The 22,512-nt window shown below is 45.1% G+C and overlaps 1 protein-coding gene across 2 annotated transcripts; it reads left to right on the top strand.

Moving 5' to 3' along the window:
- Window positions 1-4,966: 4,966 nt before the first annotated feature.
- On the top strand, window positions 4,967-19,543 carry LOC118217344 (zinc finger protein 281-like). Of its 2 annotated transcripts, XM_035399261.1 has the most exons (8): window positions 4,967-5,212; window positions 8,330-8,490; window positions 8,930-9,399; window positions 13,656-13,760; window positions 14,533-14,656; window positions 15,189-15,272; window positions 16,039-16,157; window positions 17,052-19,543. In XM_035399261.1, coding segments are annotated over exons 2-8 (2,457 nt in total). In that variant the 5' UTR covers window positions 4,967-5,212; window positions 8,330-8,489; the 3' UTR covers window positions 18,606-19,543. The 2 variants fall into 2 exon arrangements, with proteins under 2 accessions (XP_035255152.1, XP_035255153.1); XM_035399262.1 differs by lacking the exon at window positions 8,330-8,490 and having other exon boundaries at window positions 4,968-5,212.
- Window positions 19,544-22,512: the final 2,969 nt, after the last annotated feature.

Raw genomic sequence — 22,512 nt, 5'->3', positions numbered from 1 at the left:
AACACGTGCAGAAAATCACAGAGAGCAGAAAGACCACAAACGAAGCCGAGAACGTGTTTGTCCGTTAATGCGAGATGTACTGCCATCTGCCGATGCTTCGGCGACAGTACACATACTGTTAATTTTATACTGTTAATTTCCTCCCGAGTACAATGGATCCGATGATGTTGTTTTCCAAGTTTTTCTCGCTTACAAAGTTGTTTGTGAAAACTATTATACATATACGGACATATGCTATTTGACATATGGTTTCTGTGCTTCTACTTGTAATTGTTGTTAGGTTGTTTTTCTCTCCAGACGTTCGTCTAGCTGATGTTAGACAATTTTGCTAATGAATGGGATTTAATGTACCATAACCCAAAGGAATTTTGTTGTAGACTAGAAAATTTGAGCAGGTTTAAAACCTACGGAAAGTGATGTACAGACAAACTAACGCATTATTTATTTATTTATTTATGCATTCATTCGGGATTGCTGTTTCGGTCTTATATCAACACGAGATATTTAATAATAAAAACAAAAGGCCGGATACCTCGTCATTTATGTTTTGTGTTTGGAATACTGCTGATAGAAATCATTTACAGCAGACGGCTGGAGTCGGACTAATTGTTACCCCTGTTGAGGTTCGTGATAATAAAATTCAACATACGTAGCCTACAATTTGGATGAGTGTTTTATTTATTTATTTGGCGATTGCTAGTAAATCAGATACTCCAGAAAGCCCTCTTCCGCGTTGAGTCCGCTGCTCGGATTCTGCGTACCATTTCCGGAAACGATGACTCATTGTTGCGTTTTGAAGCTCCAACAAAGAGAAACAAATTACTTCTCTAAATTACTGTGTAAGGTGTTATTACCCGCGCATTCTCGCCTGGACCGCATTGTGCCTCTCCGGAAATGTACATTCGGGCATTGAATGAGAAATGAGGGTAAAATATCACACCGTACCTGAGCTCCTCATCAGAACTGACTATTCACCATTCCACATTTTCTGTTCATTCATTCATGTTTGTCAGAGGACGCCTTATTGTGTGCTACTGTAGATCACCATGTTATACGGAAGGATAGGCCTATGCCTTCCATCAAAGGAAATTAACGTCCGTACTGTGTTAGCGTGTGCAAGAATGACTTGAAGATGAAGGCTGTAGATGGGTGGTGTTACTGGTTAATAAGGACAATAACTACGACCTCTGTACTTTTCAGAGTGAACCACTGTTACTTTTACGCTTTCATTCCTTAGAGTTATTGTCACTAAAATTAATTATACATAGCATATGTGAAATGAAAAATGCAATATAAAAAATGAAGGTTAAAACCTATGTCTATACACTCCAGTCAAAGTGGTGGACATGCAGGCTGCTTAGCAGATGACAGAAGTTTAAACCATAAAAACGTGACGAACCAATATTACATATACATATGTGTAAAAACATATTCGATGCCAAATGCATCTTTGGTCTACTTGGAAGATGCATATGTCCATGTGACGAGAGGCTGAGGTATGCTACACAACTGCTTGTAAATCATGCCCGCCAAACAAAGGCGCCCCCTAGAGACTGGCAATGAAGACTGCACCATCAGAGCCAGTCAGCTGCCCAGAAGTGAAAGAACTAAGACCTTTTTCTTTCAGATGACGTTCTGGCTTCCAGGGAAAATTAGTCAATTTCTGTGCTTTTTAAAAATGTATTATTATTATTATTATTACTATTATTTACCAATGTGCAATTGCTTTCAATTACAATCAGCGTAGGCCCAAAGCTGTTTCCCCTATTTCTTCCACACATCCCCACTGCCTTGAGAACATCAGTAACACATGAATGGCATTAATAGCACACATCCCAGAGCTCACCCATTTCCATCACCTCCCAAAATTAACACAAAGCGATATCTACACATACATGCTATTTACGAGGCATCACTAGACTCATTTCCCTTCCCTGATAGATAATAAAAAGTGGATATGTTACATATTGAGAAAATGTCCCCCCTCCCCTGATAATGTTTTTATTTGCTCTCAACAAAAGAACTTTATTGAAATCCCTCCTTCTCTGCAAATTAATTTGTTTGATTAATGGTTGGTCGTCACTATTGCCTCTTAAACATACTTCACATGTGTATTCCTCAAATGAAATAACTGTGTTGGATAGAGGATGTTGCTTGGTCCACCATCATGTGTTGTGATAATTAACATTGTTATTTCAAATGGTTATTGTCGTTGAGTAATTCTTGGGAAGCCTTTACAGTCCTCTCTGGAAGGAGGAAGTGTACCGTTTAAAACATAAACCATTTCCTGGCATCAAAATACAGCGTGATACATTAAGTATGTAACCCTTTCTAGACTGATACATTTTTACTTTTTTCTCATCGGTTCTGGAACTTCCTTTGATCATGGTATAGTGTGCTTGTAGGAACTTTGTGGTGACTACTTCACAGTGGTGGTAAGGTTCAATATGATTACGGTTTAGATTCAACACGGCTGGCTGCAATCAAGTCTGGATGTGTTCAATCAGCTGAATTATCAATTAAATTTGGTTCATTTGGAAACTAAGGGGGCACATGAGTGAAATGGGTGCTTGATAACTTTTTCACATGGGTGATGTGGGTGATTAATAGTTTTGTGTTTACTCCATTTCGCTTTGCCTAATATTACATTTTGTCTAAAGATCTGAAACCATTCAGTGTGACAAATATTCAATAATAGAGGAAAACACTTTTTCACAGCACTAGAATGCATCTGTTTTGTGTGTGTGTTTGTATTTGTATATTATGACATTGTATTTTGAAAAGTGCATATATATGGATAGTTTGCATGGGAGCATATTCGTTTAAATCAGAAATTGGTTTGCATTTCCAGCACTGCTATAATGGTTGTCATCAGCACCGCTCAATGAGGAGGCTCTGACAAAACCCGCCCCCTCCCCCTGTCCCCCACAGTGCAGTGTGTGCTGCAAACACACACACACACACACACTGCTCAAAGCCATAATCACTCACCTTGGGCAGTCAATCATCTCATCCCTGGCTTCCAATAATAAATAAACAATGTGATGAAATATTTAATAATCCAATTTTACATGAGCCTTCCGCAGGGGATGTGACTACTAATGCCCCTGCTGCTGAATTATAGATGATATGGGGAAGGGGAGGGGAGGGGGAGGGGGGGGGGGGCAGTGGCATGTGAAGGGATAACCATCTATCCACAGTCCCAAGACAGAGGAACCACTTTATATACCCAATAACATCATGACTGGGAAATGTCATTTATTTTCTCTTTCTTCTTCAACTTGTTAACCTCAAAAATCCCAGGGAATCCTTGAGGTCTGAGCTGGATCTTTCCTCTTTTCAGTGATGTCAGGGGTTTTCCCATGAATCTATGTCTTACCTCTTAAATAAGACTGATTGTTTTGTATAACAGACTTTGCACGTCACATAGCCTGCGTAAGCTGTGTGTGTGTATCCATATGTGTATAATGAACACTAGTTGGAAATACGAACTGCTGCTGCAGTATTCCCTGGTTTTCCTTCTGTGGGTTTTCCTCTCCTGCAGTGCTGAAATTGTTCCCTCTCTGCATGGAATATGTGCAAAGAATTGCTTATTTATTGTGTATCGCAGTTACTAAGGCCTAAATTGAACAGTTGGATAAAATCTTATGAACACCCTATCTCTCTTTGACTAGAAAATGACAGGCTTTGTGACCATGGTTTCATTTACAGGGTTTGGGGATGAAAATGACTGAAGCAGAGAATGCTTTACTGAGTTTTATCAGTTCATACGCGGTATATATTCAAACATGGGGACATATAACAGCTCTTGTAATGGACCCATCTTCCCAGGAGAGTGATGTCATCACATATCTGTCTGTGATCTGGTGTATTCCCTTGGGTGACCTCCCTTGGAATGCAGAGCTGGAGAAGATTCCAGTAATAACAATGTATATTTAAACATGCTGGACCCTGAGCCTTCTCATTGCTGACAGTGATACAAGGTCTCATCAGCAGACACAAGCGAGCCTACTGCCTTTTCTACATAAAATCCACCATCTCTGAATCAGCTGTCTTGCTCACTGGATTTAGATAGATCATCACGCAGACAATTAAACTTACAGACGGCAGTGAAATTGGTAGGGACTGTTTGTGCAGTGAGACAGCTGGCATTAACTAGCGCTATGTGGCCTGCAATTTGAATAAATTGCACCTGGTTTGCGGGCGAGTGCGTCAGAGGCGCGCTACCACTTCAAACGCAGCGGTTCTCGTGTGGGCGAGTATAGCAGTGGTGAATCGGGAGGCATAATCGCTGATTCAAACGTAGCAAGAAAGAAAAGCGGGGGGTTGGGGGTGATAGAAAAAGCTGCCATTTACCTCACTAGCCTCAGTTTACTCTACTGGGACCCCAGCCAGCTGTGCACATTTTCAGTACTGTTTCCAAAGGTGAATCTTTTTGCTATAGTCAGATTCTGAACTGTAACACTGGCCTTGCTATGGCAGGCCTAGCTGCATTCACTATAGGGATTCTCACTGCTAACTGATAGCAAACAGTTTCAGGAGCATTTATGTATTGATAAATCTGATGGAGTATCTAGGACAATTTATGAACATTTGTCATGTTTAATGAAGGGAGTACTACCATTTAAAATAACTTTTACAAACTTTTTATAATGCAACATTGTTATGCAAATACAAAATATCACACATTTAGCCTACCATACATGGAATTAGGCATCGACTGAATAACAACACTGATAATAGTTGTCATAATCATAATTAGAATAATGTAATTTAATGAGTACGAAAAAACATGAAGAATTTAAGAAATCTGGGGAAATGATCAAAAGGTTAGAAATAATATGCTTATATGTTCCTGAGACACCCAAAATATAATGGATACCATTTCAGATCTAAAGCTGAGGGAGGTGGTTTAAAGATCCTGAATAATGTGGAAAGGCTGGCGGGGAAGCACCGTCTTCTCCTTCACGTGTGGGGCCACCCGCGTGTCCTTTAACGCAGTTCACTGTCGGCCACTGCTCCCCTGCCCCGGATCACGGCGCTCGTCTGTCTCCTCGCAGGACCCGTCCGCTATACCCATAATTCCCCGCGCTGAGACAAGATGGAGGAAAGTAGCAGCTGCAGTAGAACAATGTTTGGGCTTTGAAGACTCAAAGGAACGACCCAGAGGAAAAAATACAAGCAGAAAAGGGCCAGCGGTGGTCATGCACTGGTGAGCGAAACGTAAAAACGACATTATGTTAAAATCAAGCCGGGAAAACGATCCAGTATTACCATAAGAAGAAACGCGCCGCTAGTTAGCTAGCTAGCGGTAGATGTGCCTAGAGCCGAGCATCAATTGTTCGGCAGCGTTGCATGGGCCATTTATTATGGGGTTAACGTTACTGCTTGCGTAGCTGCACCATTATGTCTATTTAATATCCCACGTCTTTTTGTTTTTCAACCGACGTGGATTGATTTGGGAAATTATGGTTTAATTTACCATAGTACATTAGTTATTATATAATCAGTGGAATATTTCAACCTTTTCCCCACTAAAATATCGACAGCGTGCCTGCTCGCTAGCTTGCTTACTAAGAAAAGTGATTGGAAAAATATGTGCGCCTTCTATGTTGTGGTTTACTTAGCTAACTGGCTAACGTCGTTAGCGTGCTAGGCCCTTTGTGAGACAAGGCGATATATTAATATGGATACCACCATAACGGTTTGTTTAACACCTAGCCGTAGTTAGCTACCACTTTGACCTTTATCAGGTTTATTCGCACATTCTGTGCAATATGTGCGGATTTTGATTCTGTTATTGGCTCGATTTTTTCGACTAGTGGCTAGACAAACAGAGCTTTTATTCAATTTTGAGTGGTTAGCTAGCCAACGTCCTTAGATAGCTTGCTAACGTTATCTAAAACTAGCTCGTTAGATTGCAAGCGAATTGGCTGGATCCTTGATTCTGTCTTTCCATGGTTAACAAGCTATCTTATGTTAGCGAACACCAAAGACTGCATTTGAGAACTGCACTGCGCATTTCCTAACCAGCAAATGTAACAATCTAACGTTCGTTGAATACTTGCAAGTAAACGCGCTAATCTGTACATGAATTCAACAAATGTACCACAAGCGGCTGGAATTCTCCCTGTAATACTAATACCTTTACCCTCAACAAATGAGGGTAAAGCTATTGTTAGTACCATATTCGTTTACTAACGCAGACAATAAACTTAACCGTGAGGTAAGGTTTAAGGTTAAGACCAACCCACGAGAGATGACGTGTCTAGTACAGGCCACAATTAAACTGTTTTTTATACACTGTGTATTATAATAATAAAACAAAAACGTTTTACCATGCCTCATGTATGTACGTTGACTATTTTTGTTGGTTAACTCAGCACAAACCATGTTCTCATCTTCCGAGTTGGCGCGCAGTAGGCTATTACTTAACATTTGGTGTCATCAACTTTTTTGAACGTACGACTATCTAACTCAAGCGATTTTGACCCCCCTCTTCAGTAACATCATACACTTTACGAATCTGTCTATTAAAACGTTAGCGAGCTAAAGTTTATCTGTTAATTTGCACTTTGGCGTTTACATCAAGCGGCTAAAATAGGCATGTTGATTTCGGCCATGGCATCACTGCTGGTAGGATCACCTGAACGCAGTGCTCTGGTAATTTTTGTTCAATGCATGATTGAACAACGCATATCAGTGCAGGCATTGTAAACGCACGGAGTGTATTTTGGCAAAATCAACAAACGTGATGCCATTGTATACCAAGGGGGTCCTGAAAATGTCCGCGCATCTTTGCCCTATGTATTAATCCCCATAGAATCAGCTTAGACAAGGATGTTTGAGAGAGACCCCATGCCTTCATAAACGCAGCTAAAATTTCACCAGGCCTTACTGCCGCAGTAGGCTACCTCCGAGTTGCATCAGGAAATGATCAGTATTCTCAACCGCATTATGTAAACTATCTGGCACTGCTGTGCTCAGCAATGTTGAATAATTCAGCTGCTTACAGCTTATGTTGCTGTCTTGTGTTTATCGAAGGAAATATGGCGATTATAGAGGACTGATCTGACGAATAGTGTTACAAACAAGACGCATCTAGAAAGAAGTAACATTTAATAATGTCAAAATAGACTTTTTTTCTCTTTCATTTTATTAACCATTATTTTATAAACGGTTCCCTGTCAATAGATCAAGTTTAACAAGTTTGAAATATTAGCACTTTCTTTTTGCTACAAAGAATCCTACTACGAAGATATTATGTAGAAACTTGGTTCTAGCTACAATGTAAGTTTAATTGCAGGTAGAATATCTTTACCTGGCGGGCATGCCTAAGATTACGTATCGTCTCAGATCTGACACAATCCGGTGCACGTGTCTGTTTATTACACGGGAAAATAAGATTATGTCTACCGGTGACATGACGCGCACACGCCATTTAAGTAGCATTCAAATTGCTGAACATCAGCGTGAATTTTGCTCTAGGCAAACTGGCTGCCTCGTTCAGAAATTGAAGTTTGGCGGGTTGAGCTGCTACTGTGGTTTATATTCACACCCTGACTGCTTTTCCAGTTCTCGCAGAGTGCGGCTCTAACGAATGTACCGATCACCGGCAACGCATTTCAATGCCAACTACTATCAGCGCTGCCCCACAGAGAGGAGATGATCCTTTACCCAGCTGTTACTTTTAGTCACGCTGGCAGCTCAGTTAAAGAAATGTGGGTGCTCTATCGCGGGCAACGCGTGCCGGTCCCAAGGCCTGTTCATATCACTGGAGCGCGTGCTCTTCAGGGTAAGCCCAACTAGCTTTTAAGCAGTCTTTGATCTGCGTTGATCTAGCCAGTCAGGAAGTGACGCCGGATTTAGCCTTTAATTTGTCCTGTGATAACCTCGCAGATAAGACCTGCTGGGCTTCACCTGGGCCCCATGATGTGGGCTGTCGCACATTGATCGACAGTAGATGATTTTTAATCACGTTGATTGGGTTGCGGTATCTAGTCTTTGCTAATCCTATCAACCAGACCGTGAAATAATACTCTCCTGTCAACTTGATTTGCAATTTAAAACTGTGTTTATACTGTGTAAGTGTTTGTAATGCCCAATAAACAGATCTTTTATCAGAGTTTTCCCCACCTAAAACAGGTTTTTAAAAAACTATTTAAATAAGTCTGTAATTCAGAATCATGTTAAAATGTGTGTGTTCCTTGTTGATGAATAAGCTGTGGTTTAATGAAACAGAAACGGTTATTTGCATTTGTAGTGGTGGTGTAGCATCTTGGCAAATCAAAGTGGAAACTAGATGAGTGTTTGTCTCCTCTGTGTGCAGTGGCCTACTCTACACAGGGATACTAGCTGTGCTGGACTGGAGTGTGACAGATAACTCAGGCTTTGGGGGTGTCTGAGTTCCTGCTGTGTATCCTCAACACTGTATCCTCACCACCCCCAAGAGCCATCTAAACATCCTCCGGGCCACCTCTCCCTGACCAAGTCAGAATCTTTTACTTTCTGCTCCTCCTGATATCTTGACTTGAAGTGTAGATGTCTCTTGTACACATTCCATACGTAATCGAAACTCAGGGAGTTGAAAATGAAGTGCCTAGTTGGAAGTATCAGGCGCATGCCAACAGGGTCGTTCCTAACCTTTTTGGGCGCCCTATAAAAAATATAAATATCTAAATTTTATTGGGGCCTCTCCGAGGGGGGTGGATGTGGAATTGCGATCATAGACAGGGGGGTTGCAATTCTGTGTTGGGACCCATCCAGTGAACGCTCCCCCCCAACCCCACTGTACATGTGCGGGTCACCAAGACCGATGTCCACGCTACGACTGTTGCAGAAACAACCAAAAATATACTTTTTAAAATTTGTATTTGAAGACTTTTCCGATTAATCGAACCCCTCGTCTCACTTCCCATTCGTCTCCCAGTGTATTTGCAGTGTGCTCCAGTTAAGTTCGCCGCCCGCCCGCCCGCCACCGAAGACCCCGCCATGAGCATAATCCAAGACAAGCTAGGCAACGAGTTCCTGCGCAACGGGGCGATGGAGCCCAACTTCGCGCCGGGCATGCTGATGTTCAGCCACCTGCCGCCCGTCACCAGCTTCACGCGCATGGCGGCGGCGCAGTCGGCGCTCCACGAGCTGGCCCCGCCGGAGGTGGTGCTGAAGAAGGAGCGGGACTCGCCCGACTGCGGCGCCAGCGACTACGGCCACGCCGCCATCAAGCAGGAGAAGCTGACGGAGCTGGACTACCGCCTGCCGCTCTACCCGGGCTGCTCGGCCAAGGGCGCCGACCTGCTGATGGAGGCGTCGCTCGGCAACCACCACCACCACCACCACCACCACCACCACCACCACCAGCAGCAGAACCTGCTGGCGCACGACCTGAGCCTGGGCAACGTGAGTACTGGGAGGGGGGCGGGACTTCCTGTGTTTCAGAATTCACTGTGCCATTATATCATATAGAAATGTGGGGGGGGGGGGGGGTGGAAGAGAGGGTCAAGTCGTGGTTGGTGGGAGCGGTACTATGATTGATGCGGTGACTGATCACATGAATGAATAGTCTTTTTGCCTTACAGTGCACCGTTACTTATTGGCACATACAAGTTCTGAAGGACGTGCATATCTGCAGAACCATTTTTATCCTAGTACCAAAAAATCTGTAATGCAGCACAGTTTTGGCCACCACTTGTTGGTCCATTGTTTAGTTCACCGTGAGTAAATGAACACTCAGTGTTTTCTTCTGGAGAAGGCAAACCCAGGGAAATGTGTGCTGGAAGATCCCTAGCAACGTTCACTTAAATTAAAGCAGGATATTGTAGATCTCAGTAGCTGATCAGACATGTTATCGGTACAATGAGAAAAATTCTCACATATGTTCTCCTTCAGAAAAAGAATACTCTTTCATCAGGAGATGCAAAGGGGTGAAAAAATTCACCCTGAACTGAGGTCATCCCAGGTGCTTCCTCGTGTGCTCTTGTGTGGAGCTTGGTCTGCCTTTTTTTTCCTCCCGACATCTAAAAATACTAGTAAACGGGAAGCTTGTGAGGGATCACCTTTACACAGGTTAGCACGCGAGGGTGTAAATGTGGCTAATGGTGGTAACTCTTCCTCGCTCCATCCGGCGATGGAAAATATCAAAATACAGAGGAGAAACGAAAATACGTGTAGGAAGGAATAGAGCGCTACACACAAACTCGTCAGTTTAATTTTTAGTCACTTGGTTTGCAACATTTTGGACGCCGAATCACAATATATTTCCACGGTAGTTATAGCCAAAACACAAGAAATCGAAGACTAATATCGTTTTATTATATCGTTTATTTTTATTATGTACTTATGGTTGGCGTATGAAAGCGTTCACATGTAGCGGATTTCAGGGTGTCACGGTTCTTGTAGCGTGTCGACACCCCTTGAAATCAGGCATGTCAAGTTTAAGTTTAGAAAAAAACCATGTAACCGAGGAAGCGGAGAGTTTAATATTAGCCGTATGTTCCGTGTTATTTTAGAATCATATTGCTGAAACATACTCTGTACAGCATTCTGGAAATACGCAATGGAGGTTATAGACTGAGGCGAAGGCCTGAAAAGACCAAAGTGGATCAGACCAAATGCTGGGTGACAGGGGGGGGGGGGGGGGGTTGGTCCACATTCCATGCTGGTATGCCCATTTCCTTTTTGCCGAGTGCAGGAATAACAGTGAAAGAAATGGATTCAGTGCTCCAGAAATCAACCTTTTACTCTATAGAGCGTGATGTCATTGTGCATTTGTCAGCACAAAGGAATCCTGGCAAGACTCATCACTGCTTAGTTCTACTACCCGGCGTCTTGCGGAAACTCGCGCCCAGCTGTCGAACCCTCCGCTCTTTGTCTAACAATAGCCAGGCCAAGATACGTGGGTCTTGGCAGGGAGTATGAAGCCTAAATAATAATCAGCACCTTCATCATTCGTTTTTGAACGTAGTTTAGTTAACGGAATCCACCAGAAACAGACATCGCGCGTAAAACTGCCACTGCAGTCAGAGTGAGACAAACCAGAAAATGGAGGCTGGCGAGTGGAAACTGAAGGCTCCAGCCCTGTGTTTTTTTGGACGTCCCCTTGGTTGGCGTCCACGAGAAACGCCAAAAATGGAGACCCGTAAGGAAGGGTTCAATGGCAGTGTTCTGAAGAATTCCTTTAAGTTCTCTTTAGGGTAACCCTGGATTCCTGCCGCAGCTGCGTTTGATTAGAAAAAAATAATCTCCGTTTATTTTGGCCAGCGCAGCTCCGCGCAATTAAGGTTTTTTAAAATATATATTTTTATGTGCACGGCGTATGCTGCAATGGTAAGCTTAGTGGACTAAGAATCATGTCACGGTATTTTTGAACCTTAAGGGCTGTTGAGAGATGCATATGTCAGTTCTGATTAATTTCTCTGATGTGTGATTGATTCCGTAGCTGAGCGCGGGCAGATTTCAGCTCCACAACTGACAGTGAATGTGTACATTAAACAATTCTTAATTTTATTGCCTCGCGACCGTATGTGGTAGACTGGCCCAGCTAAGTGAATTTGATAAAACTGCCGGGCAAGAAATGCGTGAAGCACAAACACTAATGTGACAAGCATTTGAGATGTCTAACAAGCGTATCACAACTTTATATCCTGTAGACCCGATTGTACAGGCTATTTTGCCCACCAAACACGATTGTTTTTAATGTAGTGTATATTATATATTGTGGCGTGGCTGGTTAGATTTTAGGGCGCTTTTACACCATAAGGTTCTTTTAAAAAAAAAATCAAACCTCGTGTGAGTGATGCATAGTTTAGTTTTGCAGCTGGCCAGTTTTGCTTTCACAAAGGCAAAAACTGTCCACTATTAGTAATGTCTTCCGATTATTAGTCAGACAGTTGGCGGATAAAATTACAACGAAACCTTCGCAGTTTCTGCCTGTACTTTATCGTCGTGGAACACAGGTTATGTTCACGTTGTTGATTTGAAACGCATATCAGCAGAAAGCGGAGGACCGCGAATATGAACGTCTGTCGAGAATGCGCGTATTAAATCATTTAATAATACAGGCATTCCAAGAAAATCGCTCTGCAATCAGACGATATCACAGAAGAAGGCTGGCTCTGATGAGATCCTACTGTGATGAATTTCACTTCGTCGTGAGTCCTGGTCTGTGTCCCCTTCTAACCGTGTGAGCTGGCTATGCAGCACTAGTATCACCAGTCACCAAAAACAGGAAGCGAAGATGTTGTTTTTAACCAATAAAATGCAGCGTGAGTGCTACGTTTCCTGCGAATTGGTTCGAATGACGTTCTCGCCAGACTTAAACCGCTCCAGAGTTCAATTGGAAGAAGCGGCCCGAGACAACCTCTTCAAGGCCGGCCAGATAGCGGTTGTTTGGTTCCCACCAGGGTGGCGTTCACACCTCCCAAACCAAGGCGTAAACGCTCTAGAGTTAAATTTAAATGGACCAAACAACGCTGCTGCGAACACACCAGTCATAGCAGGATGCAGAATATATAAACACCTCACGGATTTATGCCAAGCACAGGAGGTCAGTTCCTCTGCAGAGTCTGTGGCATTATATTCAGAGGACTACATATTAATAATGATACATATGTATACTTCCAAATGTGACACTTAACACTGCTCAGTCTTCTGTCACCAGTTTATTTTTTACATTTTATTTAAACTGAATGGAGCAGCAACTGAATAGATTTAGAATTTGGCTAGCCATGTGTTTTTGTAACGCTGGTGAATTTTCACTTTGGGAAAAACCCAAAATTGTAGTTAATGTGGTCTAGGTAAAATTTTATAGCCTTATGTGCAAGTGTATTTTGAGAGAATGGGCTGTTTCTGCCATAAATGACTTGTCTTGGTTGTGCTATACCTTTTGTTCTCTAACATAACTCTAAATGAGCTGATGCTTGGCTTTAAAATATGGAATTATGTTTTGTTAGCGGTGGAATTGCAGATAAAATGACCTTGACTGCAAAATAGTAGTTTGCTCGTATTCTTCTGTTGTTTTGCACACATTGTCTGTTCACGCATCAAAACACCAGCCAGCTGACTATCGCTATGAAAGGTTTGTCTCCCACAGATTTTTCAGTCAGATGTAGAGCAAGCGTTAGAAATGAATAACCAATTTAAATGTCTGGGTAAATTGTCAAAATTAGCCTGAACTGTTACATGGCCCATAGGGTGAAGCTTTGACATACTGAACTGTATTGAATGAGTTCAGTTCTCAGTTTTTCCCTTTGTGTGTGTGTGTGCGCGTGCACGCGCACAATTAAAATGAATTTTTCCCTTAGTCCATAGGAGTCATTGTAAAATGCTAGCGCTTTCATGCTCTTAAGCGGTGCACTGTGTGTAGCGTGTGCTGGAGGTGAATGCGCATTCTGTGTTAAATTAGCGCGCGGCTGCGGTACGTGCCGCAGCTCTGCAGCCCTCCCGCAATGGCACAGCCATGACCTCTGCGGCAGCAGGAAGGGGACTGTAAATTTAGGTTTATTGCTCTACCACTCAGACCCTCCGCAAACTGTCCCACACTCAATGGGACAAGCCCAGCCTTTGTCCCCTGTATTTGGGCTCTCTCTCTCTCTCTCTCTCTGTCTCTCTCTCTGTGTCTCCCGTGCTGATTTCCTTTCTCTTTGTCGCCCCTGCAGCTGTCACAGAGATTGGTGAAAGAGCCCTCGGGGAGGAGGGGTCGGAGGTCAAACGGCGACGGCCAGGAGGGAAAGCCCCGGAGGAAGCGGGGAGACTCCTCAAAGGTGCGCGGTGCCGGGGGCCCGCCTCTCTCCGAGGCCTCCGCCTCCCCCTGCCGGCTCCGCCCATTTCAGCGCCACACCCCTGAATATTCTGCCCACCGTTCATTTCGAGTGTCACCACACATTTTCATGGGCAGAAATACAAAATACAGCCACGTGCCTCTTATTCAAATACAAGATGGCTCCCAAATACATTTGTGTCAGTCATAATGATTGATGGGCTTTGCAGGTGAATCAGAGGTATGAACTGTGCAAACAGGCGAGCAGCCCAATTTGCTTGTGAGACATACACGCAAATTTGTATTTCCAGTACATTTAAAATGCTGCCCATCTTTTAGAATTACAGCCTCTGTAGTTCAGGAGGCTATATTGTTATTTTCCAATGGTACATTTTCATTTCTGCTTGTTAAACTAGTTGAGGGATCAGCCTTTTCGCTGATTTTGTCTTCTGCAGTTGATGGAGGTGCAGTATGCTGTTGTAATTGCTGTAATGCTGCTGCTGCCTCTGGTTGGTGTTGAAAAGGGATTGATTTTGCATGCATTATGCAGCTGATACGTCTGCTCCCGCAAAGCTGCCCTAGACTCCGTCTGTGCTAGTACCAGTGTCTTAAGTGACAGGGGAACAATGAGCTCCAAGTGGCATTGTCTGCAGCGGACTCTGGAGTGGTGCGTGGAGCAGGCTCGAGCATGCGGTCATTGTTGTGGGAGAATAGGGAGAGGAGATCGTAAAAACTAACCCCCCCCCCCCCCCCCCCCCACCCTCGTCTCTCCGCAGTCGATGATGCTGGACGGCGAACTGGGCAGCCTCTCGCCCGGCTCCAAGCCACACATCTGCGAGCACTGCAGCGCCGCCTTCCGCAGCTCCTACCACCTGCGCAGACACGTGCTCATCCACACGGGTACGGGGCCGCGGCACGCCCGCCTCTTCGCCCAGCTCCTCTGCCCGCTGTATCTCGCAGCTACTCCTTCAGCTGCTACTGCTGCGGCTTCGTGTTCTCTTAAGACGGCCACTGCTTCCTATTGTTTGACTTTTTACATGTTTCATTGAGTATTATTTGCATTTATATTACATTAGGAGCTCTCGTATGAATGAATCCATTGAGGTTAAATGGGTCCTTAAAAGTCTCTTAAGTTGGATCTTGAAGGTCATGAAGAGTTGCAAATTCTATAAACGTGAAAATGTTTAGTTGGCGGTACTGCACAAATTATTTGATCGGCCAATGAAACTATCATTGAAGTTAAGACTACTTCACTACTTCATCTTTCATGCCAGAACCAGATACCGTACATCAAGTGCAGTGAAGATCAAGTTTTTTTTTTTTTTGAAACTTGCGAAATCCAAGAGAACTACAGCCACTACACGATAACCTATGTTTTGAGCGAGGTGCTCAGCATGGCGTTGAGTTGTGTGTCCTGTCCGTCTCTTCTCAGGAGAAAGGCCTTTCAGGTGCAGTCAGTGTAACATGAGCTTCATCCAGAAGTACCTTCTGCAGCGACACGAGAAGATACACAGTGGTGAGTCCTGGGATGAGTGGGATAACTACTCAGATTAGTCTGTCTTTGTTTTTGACTTGTCTTTGACTTTGACTTGCCCTGTTCCTCTCTGGCCCTATTGTATGCAAGCACTTGTGAGTTATTAAATTCCAAACTGAAAATGTAAATGAGCTTCTCACCTAATGCCTGGAATAGCCCTCTGCCCTCCCCACCATTTCCAACATGTTCTCTGCCAGAAAAAAATGACACTGCTTTGGTTTGTTTTTTGGGATTGTGGCATTCATCTTCTTAAGTACAGATCAACAGTAGCTGTAGTCTAGGAGTCCCCATTTGAGTCTTCTTTGTGCCTGTGTGGGTGCAGGCTTTTTGGTCCATGTTCTTCTTGGATCCGACTGAACACCCCTTGTTACAGCCTCTGCAGTCTCTATGATTGTCTTTGGGACAGGTTGTTTTAGTGACCGTGGTTGATTTGATTGAGGGTGTTCCAGTGACTGCGGTTGAGTTGGTTGTCTGTGTTCCAGTGACCGTGGTTGAGTTGGTTGTCTGTGTTCCAGTGACCGTGGTTGAGTTGGTTGTCTGTGTTCCAGTGACCGTGGTTGAGTTGGTTGTCTGTGTTCCAGTGACCGTGGTTGAGTTGGTTGTCTGTGCTACTGTGACTGCGGTCGAATTGGTTGTCTGTGTTCCAGTGACCGTGGTTGTGTTGATTGTTTGGTTTCCAGTGACCGTGGTTGAGTTGGTTGTTTGTGTTCCTGTGACCGTGGTTGATCTGTTACTATCTGTGCCACAGGAGAGAAGCCCTTCAGCTGTGACCAGTGTAACATGCGGTTCATTCAGAAGTACCACATGGAGAGGCACAAGAGGACTCACAGTGGAGAAAAGCCATACAAATGTGACACCTGCCAACAGGTGAGTCATGAGTGGGTGGGGCCGTTCACATCTTCCAGATTAACTGAAGCTTCTTTAACCCCTCTTCAAAGAGTGCGGTTTTTTTCCCATGAATGTCAGTTCCTGAGCCTATAAGTCTGTGTCTCAGTGTTGGCAGTTTGCCTGGGTTGTTTGGTTATCCAGGTGGAAGTCAGCCAGATTAAAGGCTGATGTTGTGGGATTTTTTTGCGTTCCCCCCCAGAGTTTATGATTAATCAGAAACTAATTATTTTCAGACTCATAATGTCAGAGTTGTGTGTTTATGGCTGAGCATTCTCATCTGCTATCAGTGCTCAAAGGAAAAGCTCATGATGTGTGTGTGCTTAAGACATACCAATGTCCCCTGTATCTAGTCGAGACACTTAAGCCCGTTCGACAAGGGTTGGATGACAATGACGTATTTTTCACTAAAAAAAGTGTCGAACACCTCTAGAATTCTATGCCATGTCGCAGAACTTCATACTTTGTCATACAGCTTTGATTGGACAACCAAATGGAACACCGAAATTCATTGTCCCGGAAACGTCATTATTTTCGGTTTATCTGAGTGACAGACTCAAAAGTAGATATAAAGTAGATATTCCTCCCCTATTTCTCTAATTTCACCGGGTGCCGCAATGTTTTAACTGATGTAAACATCAGTTTGGTGTCATGACCATAGACGGCAGAACCCTCTCCACAGCCCTTTGCTGAAGTATAAAGGCAAAACGTCGTGCGACACTTAGATTTTTTTTTTTGCGTGACACTTGTCAAAATGGCCGTACGACGAAGTATAAATCCGGCTTTAGGGTCTAAAGAATCTGTATTTCCTGTTTAATCAGGAAGAGTACCACCCCTTGTATTCTGACGTGTGTATTTTCTTGTATCCCGTCTCAGTATTTTTCCAGGACGGACCGGCTGCTGAAGCACAAGAGGACCTGTGGAGAAGCCATAAAGAAGGGGCTGGACCCGGGGGCCCTGGACCAGGGCCTGGGTGACATGGGGCAGGGCGGCTACGGCCTCACTCAGGGAAACGCCGGCACCTCCGGCCGCCGGAAGGGCAAGCCCAAAGGGGAGGGGGGCGAGCGCAAGCGGAGGAAGGGCGCGGGCGGAGAGGCGGGGCCTGGGCCGGGGGCCGGGGCAGGGGACCCGGGCCTGCAGGGCTACGATGCGTCGGGCAGCGGCCTGCACGGGCGGGCCCCGAAACTGCTCTTCAAGAAGGTCAACCGCAAGGGCCCTGACAAGGACCCCGCCCACAAGGTGGGGCCCCTGGGCGGGATGGACGGCCTGACGCTCCTGCAGGGCCCCGAGGCCAAGCAGGCCCCGCCCAGCAGCAACTACGACGACGCCATGCAGTTCCTGAAGAAGCGCCGCTACCTGCACGCGGCCGCCAACAACGCCGACTACGAGGTGGGCGTGCCCCACCTGTCCCAGCAGCCCACGGTCATCCAGGGCGCGGTGGGCGGGGCCCTGGACGGAGACCACGCCCCGCTGGGCCTCCTGGACTCGTCCCCCATGGGCGGCGGCGGCGGCGCCGACCCCAAGCACGACAAGTCGGGCATCCCGGACGAGGTCCTCCAGAGCCTGCTGGACCACTACTCCCAGAAGGCCGAGGGGCCGCACGACGTGCCCTTCGACCTGGGCGGCGACCAGCACGTGGAGCTCCACCCGGCGGCGCAGCAGGCGCCCGAGGGCGGGGACGAGGAGGACAAGGTGGGCGAGAAGGCGGTGATCATGCACGAGTACTCGCGCTTCCTGCTCCAGGCGCTGGAGCGCACCAGCCACGGCGGCGGCTTCCTGCCGGCGCCCAGCGGGCCCTTCGCCGGCCCCGCCTCCTCCGCCGCCAGCCCGCCGCTCTTCTCCGACAAGCACGTCTACGCCGCGACCCCGCTGGAGTGCGGCTTCGGCCACGCCCTCGCCTCGGCCCCGCACCCGGGCCCCCTGCCCAAGCCCCACTTCGGGATGCTGCTGGCGGGCCCCTCGTCCTCCTCGTCCTCGTCCTCCTCCCAGCCCGGCTTCCACCTGGGCGGCCTGGACCCCGCCCACCAGCAGCTCACCCCCTCTCAGGAGCTCACCGAGCAGCTGGAGAAGCAGCCCTCGCCCGGCGCCTTCCAGATCCCGCCCCCGGACCTGGGCGGGCACAAGGACGCCCCGCCCAAGGGCGGCTCCGCCTACCAGCTCCCCGCCCAGGACCTGGCCCCCATCGACCCCTCCAAGGGCGTGGACCTCCGGTCCCCCTACCAGATCGAGAACTTCGCCCAGGCCTTCGGGTCCCAGTTCAAAGCGGGCGGCAGGGTCCCCCTGGGGTACAGCCCTGACTCGGGCACGGAGGTGGACCACAGGATAAGGACACCCGTTCCGGAATTCTCAGGTTACACTAGTTTGTTAGCTGATGTCAATGAGCCAGTTAGTTCAAGATCCAAGACTCCCACAAGCCAAAGCTACAGGTAAGATCTGAAGGACGGTAGAGACCTAGTTTTGGAGGTTTGTTCATTAAAAATTTTTTTTTTTCCTTATGTTTATTATTATTAATAAATTTTTTAAAAAATAAGGCTATGTTTTAATTATTACACTGCCATTATAATGTTTGTATAAAATTGTACCGGAATGGGTCTGTGTGACCTCCTTCAAATGCAATGTTTTTATTTTTTATTTTTTCCTCTCCGTGTTTAGTCGATTTTATTCATTAGTGTAAAATTAGGTCTGGTCATTAACCGATAGATGGAAAAAGTACTTTTTAAGCAAAAATGTAGTGTAGCAAAGGACTGGCTTGACATTTCTTTTTCCCCACGAACCTACGTGTTTTAGCAATCAACTTTACAATTGTGAAAAATAATTAATAATGATAAACGATGGCAGGGAACAGCCCAGATATGAAATGGCAAAAAAAATAAAATAAAGATATTGTCTGTTACAAGGATTTAAAGTATAACTCAGGAAAAAAAGTGTAATAAGGAGAATTTTATTGCGAGATGCAGCAGGAGCACTCTTTGTTTTAATTATTGTCATTTTTCTTTTTTTTAGCGCTGTTCGTTTGCAAGTGCAACAGAGATGGGTTTTTTAATTTTTTTATTCCTTTACAATCGAGTGCGAAAAACGAGGAAGCTGCCCGTTTGGTTACACTAAGAACACTTTCCTCTTAGCTGAATGGAGGTTACGGTACTTCTCGTCAATGTGAAACACTCGCGTTTCTGTCAGCAAGGGCCATACGTATTTATAAAGTGTATGCGAGCGAGGGGGGGATGACGGCGATGTGAGAAAGGAGGGGAATTTGGAAAAAAGAAGGACCCCCGGGGTCCGTTTCGGAGGAAGGGGGCGGAGTCGCCGTTCCGTTCGTCACAGGATTTGGGGCGCGCCGCGGGTCATTTAAAAAAAAAAAACAAAAAAAAGAGAGACACTGTTACCATGGCGTGCGGACTGGGGGAGGAGCTTTGCGTCGCGAAACTCTTACCTGCGCGGGCCACGCCCCCCCCTCCCCCGCGACCGAAACCCTCCTTAGCGATTGCGTAGCGACGCTGGCAGGAGATGTTTCTGAAGATTTTTTCTCTCCCTAGGTTCGTCTCCTCCTCTTACTTCCTCCACCTTTCCTTTCTTATCGAGCACTTCTTTCCCCCAGTTTAAAAAAATTTTTTTTTAAAGAAACATTCAGATAGTGGATATTAAAAACAGAGAGAGAGAGGACTGACTTGCTTTTAAAAAGAGATGTTGGTTAGGGCCGCCAGTTGTTCGAGGATAAGGTGTCAGGCGATTGGTGTAGGGGCGGGCGGGGATTGGGTGGGATGGGGGGTGGGTGGGCGGGGGATTGTGGGCGGGGGAGGGGATTCTTAGTTTTGGAATGGCCTCGTGAGGCACTCTGGGGATGGGGTGGGTGGTTTTGGGGAGGTGGGGAGGGGGGGGGATTTGTTTTTGCGTTGTCACCTGGATGTTATCAGATATGTAAAACAGGTTAAATGGGGACGAGGACCTCTTTGTAAATTTATAGCCATTTAATCAGGTAAGTGTAAAAGTGTTGCCCAGAGACCATTGTACCACTGAACACAAAAACCGATGCATTGAGCGCAAGTGGATGCAACTGTAATTTGTTTGGAAAAAATACAAATAAAACCCTACATCCTGTTACTTCACAACGAGCCAAAAAACATAAAAGAAAAAAATGGTCAGAGATAAAAATATTTTTAAAAAAATCATTACTTTTTTTTTTTTAAAGAAATGTTTGAGGGAACCCCAATGTGCATGCCTAATGAAGGATAGTGTTAGGTTTCGATGGCAGTTCTTCAGTTTGTAAGCGGAGTAATGGTTGCTTTGTCTTCCACTGCTGCTGGGTTGTTTTTTTTTTTTTTGTTTTTTTACAGCAACGCGGTTGTCCGTTCGGTTTTTATTTTCTCAGCCCCTCCTCCCAAGCCTCTGACTGACAGAGCCCTAAAACGTAGCCCGAGACCGCTCGGCTATGATGTCACAGGGAACAAAGACTGACCGCTCGAATCATGCTCCATGTTTTAACGACGTGAGAAAAAAAAAAATGGATGAAATTGACCTTTGTATACCTCATATCACTGTTTAGGCATGACCAGGGACAGGTTTTTTTTCCATGTATGTAGCGCAGATACTGTGGTAGGTTTTGAATCACATTACAAACTGTAAACAGTGTTTGCAATTGCAGAAGGAAAAATGGGTTCATTTTTAAAGTACTATAATAACTTTTGGCTCTAAAGCATTATTGCCAAGCAGTGTTTAAGCCTGTGAATACCACAATGAATTTTCTTGTTTCCATGTATTGTTTTATTTTTTTTCCTTCGAATTGCCATATTGTGTTTTAACGATCTAGACATGTTTACAAAAATGTACAAAAAACACTAAAAATGTGTGTTTTTTTATTTTCTTTTTTTGTGCTCAGATCCGCATGACATGAACGATTTTTTGTACGTTTTTATTGGTTGTCACCACCACACCGAACCTGTAGCAAATGTCTTCTCGCTCTCCCGTCTTATTTTGTCATTCTTATTTTGTTCTGGGTTCTTGTGATATGATTTGCATTTAAATGAGTTTATAAATGATTAGAAAATAAAAAAATAAAAAATTCTTATCAGCAAATCTCTCCTGTGAACCGGAATGATCACTTAAAAATATTTATAAGAATAAAAAATAAGAACACTGTGCCTAATGAGAACAGGCCGTTTACCTATAAACCGGGGTATTCAGCATGGAATACCGGATCAAACCTGATCTTGGACACCTTGACACCTCTGTGACTACATGCGTCCTGCTATCAGGCGGAATTTAGCTTCAGCCATTTCCACATAGGCCAATTTAAAATGAACAGCTCTGGTTTCCTATCCATTTTCACCACTGACAACTAACTGGTCTGGTATGCTGCCTTGGCTGTGCCATACACAACCCATGTATTGTGTCTCACTTTGAGAACTGGGCTTAACTTTTGATTCTGTCATTTATTCAGCAAAGGCTTATCACTTTGCTTTCTCCCTGAGATGTTTTCAGGGGGGTACCTCTGGTGGGGGGGATCCTTTCCTCCAATCAGAATGGCAGCTTATATGTGGACACAAATGCAAACATTTTTTTATATTATGACATGACTCTTTTTGGGGAACATATGCAAATTAGCTCATGAATAATTGAGTCTGCCTTACATGCACCCAAACGTATGTGAGAACTGAATGCTGTGTACTGTTTTCCGGGATATTTTCTGCAGATCACCTTTGAGCCTGTAGATGGTGCTTGTGTTTGTCTTTCCAGTCCGTCTGCAAGATTAGTTTAGGCTTGACTTGCGCTCGTGTAAGAGCAAATGAGTCCACTTGCAGCAGACCTGAGGTAATCCTAATAAAAGCATCATTTCAAATCTGCTACTTATCATTACTGCATCTAGTCCATCTAGTAGTCAATAGCTGTGATTCTTCTTTTAAGTAAGTATGTTCTTGATTTTCACCATCTCTTTCTTTCGTAGATTAGTTTGGCACACGTGTAAAATCCAAGCTTGCTTCATAGCTTATGTTGCCCCATGGGTCCCCGCGGTACCCCAGAAGGATCTCCTGCAGTAATTGTCAGGAGCTTTAATGTCATTTGCTTTAATGTTCCTCGTAATTTGTGACACTGGTGGAATTCAAAGTTCCTTCTGTTCCCCCACCCCCTCCCCAAGTGCAGCTGCTGTTACGTGTGAGAGCTCATGTTCTCTGAGCTAATGTTAAAAGGGGTAGTACATCGTTCCGGGAATATTTCATTGTTTTCAACAGTGAGAACATCGCACCTCTTCCCGTACGCTACGTAGCGCAGGCTAACACAAGTGTGCCTTTCTTTACACTTCTGCCGGAACTTTCCGTATCTGCTGTGTGGGATTGCGCTCGCA

This window comes from Anguilla anguilla, chromosome 17 (genome assembly GCF_013347855.1).
Source record: "Anguilla anguilla isolate fAngAng1 chromosome 17, fAngAng1.pri, whole genome shotgun sequence".
NCBI classification, from domain to species: domain Eukaryota; kingdom Metazoa; phylum Chordata; class Actinopteri; order Anguilliformes; family Anguillidae; genus Anguilla; species Anguilla anguilla.
This window is presented reverse-complemented; position numbering and strand designations above follow the sequence as displayed.